The sequence below is a fragment of the Theropithecus gelada genome, chromosome X, assembly GCF_003255815.1.
Source record: "Theropithecus gelada isolate Dixy chromosome X, Tgel_1.0, whole genome shotgun sequence".
In the NCBI taxonomy this organism is placed as follows: domain Eukaryota; kingdom Metazoa; phylum Chordata; class Mammalia; order Primates; family Cercopithecidae; genus Theropithecus; species Theropithecus gelada.
In genome coordinates this window covers 16,527,865-16,534,712 of record NC_037689.1, presented here as the reverse complement: position 1 = coordinate 16,534,712, position 6,848 = coordinate 16,527,865, and the positions used below count along the sequence as shown (strand labels likewise).

Genomic DNA, 6,848 nt, shown 5'->3' with positions numbered 1-6,848 from the left:
GAAAAAAAGAATCAGAAACACTCTGCAAATATAAAAGTGTCACGTGTTACTATAAATAACTGAATGTGGTTCTTACCTGTGGTCTGGATTCACGAGACAAAATTAATTCCTTTCTTTTATAAACTTGGCTATGTCCTAGAAGTTTCAATGCATTTTAAAATTAAAATGGAGATTGGCTTTCCATCTAAATCCTGCCTGCTGTCCTCCCATTTCATCTCCTACTTTGCAGACTTAGTGATGATGAAAACACCAAGGACATCCTCAAAGAGAAGGCTATTTGAAGCAGCTGCCACTCAAGTCTTGCCCTTTGGGACTGTCATCTTTTCACTTTGTCTTCACCTGTGCCCCTCACAGCTCATGGAGCTAAAACTTGAGGAACCTCAGGGAACAAGCTGTATTTGAGTAGGTAAATTATAGAGGAATTATAGAACACAATCTGACAGGAGGAAAAACTGCTCAAGTGCAAACTCTCAGTTCCGTTCTACAACATCTGTTGAGTATAAGGCACTGTGCTTGGAGATGTCAGACACATAGGCACAGCTCCTATCTCCAAGAGGCCCTCAGTCCAGTGGGAAAAGAGAGATAGATTCAGAAATGTCACAGAAATGATTGGTTTAACAGATGTAGAGAAAATGTGTGCAGATGAGAAGAATAATAATAGCTGTCATTTACTGAGTACTTACCAAAAGCCATGTGTTTTACTAGCACTTTTTTATTTAATCATTTCAACAACCAGAAATGGAAGGTATTGTTATTATTATCCTCATTTGATTGTAAGGCAACAGGCTCAAAGAGGTGAAATGCTTTGCCTCGAGTGACTCATCTAATATATGGCAGAGCTTGAATTCAAATCCAGATCTTTTTGACTTCAAATCCTTCACTGTCATTTACTGTGCTTTTCTGCCTCCCCCAGGGCAGACACCCACTATTCTGACTTAGAAGTTTGCAGGATGAATTATACTGAATGTGGAAGACTGATTGAGACATGCAATAAAAATAGGAAGACATATATTCTGGATAAAAGGAATAGCCCAAACAAAACTGAAGATATGGAAAAGTCCCAGGACTTCGTGGGTGGCAGTGGGAATGCCAACTATACCTGTGCTGGGAGGAGCACAGTGTATAGCAAGGTGTGGAGGAGGGACTACAGAAAGGGTTGCATTGGAGGGATGGGAACAGACTGAGTATAACTGATTTCCATCTAGCAGCATACCTGTGAAAGTTTCTCAACAAATCTTTGTGCAGTTCTGACATTCAGCGTAATGTATTTTTGCAAAATTGTATACACATCACACACACACACACACACACACGCGCACACACATAAGGAGTGAGATCTGTCCCACAGGGTTGAGCTCGGCTAATTAAAAAGTTATATTGTAAAGCAGTGGTTCTCAAACTTGAACGTCAGCCAGGCACGGTGGCTCACGCCTGTAATCCCAGCACTTTGGGAGGCTGAGGTGGGCAGATCACCTGAGGTCAGGAGTTTGAGACCAGCCTGGTCAACATGGTGAAACTCCATCTCTACTAAAAATAAAAAAATTAGCCAGGCATAGTGTCGCACGCCTGTAATCCCAGCCACTCCAGGGGCTGAGGTAGGAGCATCGCTTGAACCTGGGAGGCAGAGGTTGCAGTGAGCCGAGATGGCACCATTGCACTCCAGCCTGGGTGACAGAGTGAGAATCCATCTGTAAGAAAAAAAAAAATTTAAACGTCCAGAAAAATCCCCTGGAAAGCTTGTTAAAGCATAGAACGCTAGACCTTAGCCCTAGAGATGCTGAATCAGTAGGTCTGGGATGCAGTCTGAGAATTAGGACTTTTAAACAGCTTCTGGGTGATGCTTATGCAGCCAGTCTGGGGGCCACACTGCATGGAACTGATGTAGAGCAGGGTGTGACTCTACTGTGAGTGCAAGGTAAGAGATTCAGCACTTGAAAATTATAGCCATAAGCTTCCTGTAACCCATGTCACACATTTGCGCTCCTCTCTCCATCTTTGTCCCTCTAGGCTGTTCCGTTTCAAGCCCTACCCTGCAGCGATAGTGGTCTTTCAAAAACATGAGTCTGATCATGTCACTATTCTGTTTAAAAATGTTGGTGGCTCCCATTGCCTTTGTGTGGCATGTGAATCCTTTCATAGCCTTTCTTACCTCTTTAGTCCTATGCATTCTCCCATACAGAACACCTTGCAGCTCCCCAAAGGAACTACATCTCCTTACCGATATCTGGAATGCTAACTTCTATGAGTCTACCTCTCATCACTTGGTTAAATTTCATGCCTCTTCCAGGTCTTATCCTCTATATCAACTCCAAGTGAAGGACTTTCAAGACCTTAAGTGATGTCCCTCGAGGACCTCTGTAAAGCACTCTTGCACAGTATAGAAATGACCTGGTGACATGGCTGAGCCCTCCCATCCATAAACTGGTATCTCCTTGAAGGCAGGCACAGAGCCTTGGCACCTAGTGTATAAACAATTTAATAAATTATAACATGATGTTATGTGAGATCTGGCAAAAATAAACCATTATGTCTCTTCTTCCTAGAGCAAAGGATTGTGTGCTTTCTTAGAGCCTGAGCTACCATGATAAAAACTCGCTCACAAATAGCATGAGAACATGACAACATGCCATTAGTAACCCAGAAGAAGCTGTATGTGTTTTATATTTTTTTCATCTGGGCTTTACAAACCACAAAAGCAACTGTTTTGCCTCCACAAAGAACATATTTTTAACAGCATACTTTCCCAAAAGAACACTCCTCCCTCTGTTGCATTTTGATCTATCCTGATTTAATTTAAAGTTTGAAGATGGGGCCTGACCTTATCTATCAGTGGCTGAGCCGTTGTCTCGTGGAAATGCAGTTTGAAACTCATTAATAGGGTAGCCTGTATATTATAACTTAGAAGCTCTGGATTATCACTGATGCTTGCAATTGCTATGGAAACCGGGTTTATATGCACCTTTCAAAGAGTCTGCTTTAAAACAGGAAAAAAAAAAGATGAAGAAAAAGAAGGCTTCTTGAAAGAATAAGATATTTCGTACCCAGCATGCATAAGCAGGTTCAGTGATGCAAAAATGCTCTGCCTACACAATGATAAAAACAATTTTTTATCTTTTTCAGGAGCTAATAATGTATAACCTTGTCTTAGAGAACTGTGTTTATACTGGTAGAGAAGAATGCTCAAGGCAGCTTTTCCCGGTGCCCACACATAGACACACAAACACAGACACACACCCACAATTTTCAGTTTTCCCCAGACTTTTTGCAATCTGCATTCTTAAATCCTCCAAAGGCCTCTGTACATGCAGCATTGGCTGCTAAAGCCCACCCAGTGTGGACTGACTGAGAGCTCAGTCTCTTCTGCTTCCCCTTGAATATGTATTGAATGTTGCATCCTGTCTCATGGGCTGAATTTTTCAATTATAAAACGATAGTGCTAATTTGATCAAGTTTCTTATTAAAAATTATTGGATGTATTCCTCCCCAAATTTGGGTTTTGGAGGTTTCATCCCTCATCTCCTTGCCCACATTTCTCCCTAATAACCTAGGTGTGGTACTGTGTTAGGTAAAAAATAGTGTATCATCTTGTGGAAAATGATTCTTTAGACACACCTCCCCCCCATGTAGAACCATGTGTTATTCCCTCCAATGTTTTCATCTGCTTGTCTCCCCACTTGTGAGTCATCTATGATTTTCCCTTATCACTTCTGCAACCCCATTCCTCCCCTAACTCTAGCCAAATGTAAGCTGGTTTTCCTTCTCTTCTGAGGAAGAACAGGTCACGAGGGCTGAGCTTTCTGTCTTCACCTTCAGACAGAAGAAACTTGAAAGAAGAACGCATCTGCAGGCAGCTGTTCACTCCGCAGGCATCTGGAAACCACTTCTTTGCGTTCAAATAGTTATGTAACCCCACATGTTGGAAGTCTGAAGAGACCACAATACTCAAAATGGAAATGACACTGTTGCAACACATAGAATATCTGAGAGAAGAAAGGGTTTTTAATGTCTTGACTATCTATGATATTCCATAAAGTTAAGGGATTGGATGTGCATGGGCTGGGAGGACTGAGGAACAAAGGATAGAGGTTAAGGTAGGTATGAAAAGGGACTACTAACTACTTTAGAATTTGAAAAAACTATTGATACCAAATCTGCCCACCCTCTGTACAAAAAACAAAACAGACACTGGTGCAACTTTAACCTGATAATGCATGAAAAATGGCTATTTTTCATGAGAAAAACTTCAGTCATTTCCTTGTAAACACAAAGAAAATTAAGAGAAATTGTAAAGTTACTATAAGAAAATTCAACAATAACTCTTATAATATATTCCCTCTCAATTAAACAGCAAATCACCCTAAAGTGTTTTTCAGCCTGAGTATTTATCAGCCTAGATAATCTACTTTACCAATTATGTTCTGCATTTTTAACAAAACTTTTTCTGCAAAAGTTAGTACAACTAGAAGTGAATATAAATTAGTCCTCTTTCAAGTCTTTAACATATTAAAAAGCTATAGAATATATACATTAACCCATAGTTTTATAAAAGGAATATGGTTTTATAAAATTAAAAGCAATATCAGGATCTGTATTTGTGATAATTACAACATCATCAAGCAGGCATTTCCCACTTAATCTATTACTCTCTAAGATTACCATTCAATTCTGCATTACAATTTAAGTAATTTAGTGCTCAACGCATGCGCTACAGAAAACAAGAAGCAGTGTATTACAGTAACAAGGTTTGTATTTCACAAACAATTGCAAGGGTGAAGCAGATATCTTCTAAGCGTCGCATATTCACAAACAATTGCAAGGGTGAAGCCGGTATCAGAATTCTAAGGGTCGCATGATTGGATTTGCAGTCCACCGCTTAGAGGAGCTTCCTCTGATTCTTCTGCAGCAGTCTTTTCTTCATTCGTGGCTGGTGGCCTTTCTTCGTTTTCATCGTCTTCACTTTGTAGGTCGTTCCACATTAATTGTCTAGCTAATTTGATGTTCAATTCTTCGTTGTAGTGAAGCCGCCTTCTTATTTCGAACTGCCGCTTTTTCTCCTGTTTGTGGAGGAGGATTTTTCTCATGTAGGCCTCGTTGCTCTCTTCCTCCTCCACCTCACAGCTGTGGTCCGAGGCATCAGTGGCGGCCATGGCTTCCTTTCCTTCGACACCGCGCACTGAATCTTCTCCTTCGACATCGCGCACTGAATCTTCCCCATCATCTTGCAAATTCATGTAGGAAGTGCCGGGCTCATTTGCCTTCATTAAATCGTAATCTCTGTACGTTGCGCGGTGTGTCGCAAGGATGCTTGATTCGTCCCACTTCTGGGATTTCTTTCTCTTTACATCTTGAATATTCCCTCCAGACTGCTGACCGGAAGTCGCCACCGAGGAACCCGAGGAGCTTTTGTTTTTCAGGATCCCCTTGATGGGCCGGTGCGAGGAGGTGGAGGCTGACATTTTGCGGAGAGAAGGGCTGCGAGAGAGTTGGGCCGCTGAGCAGCCGTCCGCCGCCCTCCAGTCTGAAACTGCAGCGCCGTCTGCCGGGGCAACAGGTCCCAACGCCCTAGTTAAAGCACCAGGGCCCTGGTGTCACAAAGGGCGCTGTGTATGACGTCACGATGGTCGCCGCCTCCGCTACCGCCACCGTTACCGTTACCGGTACCGCTACCGTTGCCGTCACTGTTGCCGTTACCGCTGACGTCACCGCTACCGTTACAGCTACCGTTAAAGCTACCGTCGCTTTTGCCGTTGCTGCTGGCTTTACCGCTGACGTTACCGCCTCGTGGCCCATGCTAACGTCATTTTTTTCCCCCTCCCTTTTAACGGAAAATAAGGTAGGAAATACCCTTTGGTTGCACTTGGAAAGGGGAAGCATTGTTTTTAGAAACTTCTATACACCCTGACTGCCCACAGGAAAGCTATGTTAAATATTTCTCACTGTGGGTCACTGTCAAAACTTTGAAAGCCACGACTTTGGTTGGAAAGATGAGAGAGGCCTCAGCTAGAAGGTGATGACCTTCTGCTCCTCCCTCCTGTGCCCATCCACACTCTCCCTCCACCACACATACGTTGGTCCTCCTCTCCTCTCCCTGTCTTGGTGAATGACCCCAACATAGAGCCAATTATATCAGCTGGGAATCTGCGTGTCCTCCTCAGCCCCTTCACATTGCCCATTCTCCAATCCAGCCCTCAGATGTGACCTAAATATTTCAAGAGGCTCATTTGATCTCTTCTTCTACCACCCTGTTTCAAATCACCATTTTCTCTTATGCAACTCCACTCACAGTCATTGAACTGCGCCCCCAATATCTCCTCCTGCTGCTGTCCAATCCCTTATCCACCCTCAAAACACCCATCAGATCTTCTTCATCTCTCTTTCAAACCCTTCAATGGCTGCCCACTGTTCTTGACATAAAGACCCAAATTCAGAAGAGGCTGAAAAACAGCTGTTATGATCTGCTCAGTTTACTCAGGCATCTATCTGGAACCTTCTCCCCTTAAATTCTTCCCACTTTACCTCCAGCTTTCTATTCTGATCTTCCAATTATGGGAGCATTCATGTACCTTCCTGTCCAAGAATTTTTTTTTTCCAGGTTCTTCGTGCAGCCTAGAGCACCCTTTCAGATTTCAGTTCAATCATCATTGACTTTCAGGGGCCATTTCCTGACCCCCAACAGCAAATAGACCTCCCTTTGCTTTCATGGCATCTCTTATTCTCTGTGACAGCATTTGGAGTCATTTGTAATTTCTTATCTGTGTACACTAGATGACAAACATCAAAAGTAAAAGGAAGTGACAAAGACTCTCTCCTTTGACCAAACTTTAATCAGGCTCCTCTAAGCCCTCTGC

The 6,848-nt window shown here is 42.8% G+C and overlaps 1 protein-coding gene across 1 annotated transcript; it reads right to left on the bottom strand.

The window, feature by feature from the left end:
- Positions 1 to 4,729: 4,729 nt before the first annotated feature.
- On the bottom strand, positions 4,730 to 5,618 carry PPP1R2C (PPP1R2C family member C). Its single transcript, XM_025373354.1, has one exon. It carries the CDS (start codon positions 5,454 to 5,456, stop codon positions 4,839 to 4,841), a length of 618 nt encoding a protein of 205 aa, XP_025229139.1. The 5' UTR covers positions 5,457 to 5,618; the 3' UTR covers positions 4,730 to 4,838.
- Positions 5,619 to 6,848: the final 1,230 nt, after the last annotated feature.

Coding starts and splice junctions, on each gene's coding strand:
- PPP1R2C (XM_025373354.1), bottom strand. CDS start 5,456: ATGTCAGCCTCCACCTCCTCGCACCGGCCCATCAAGGGGATCCTGAAA.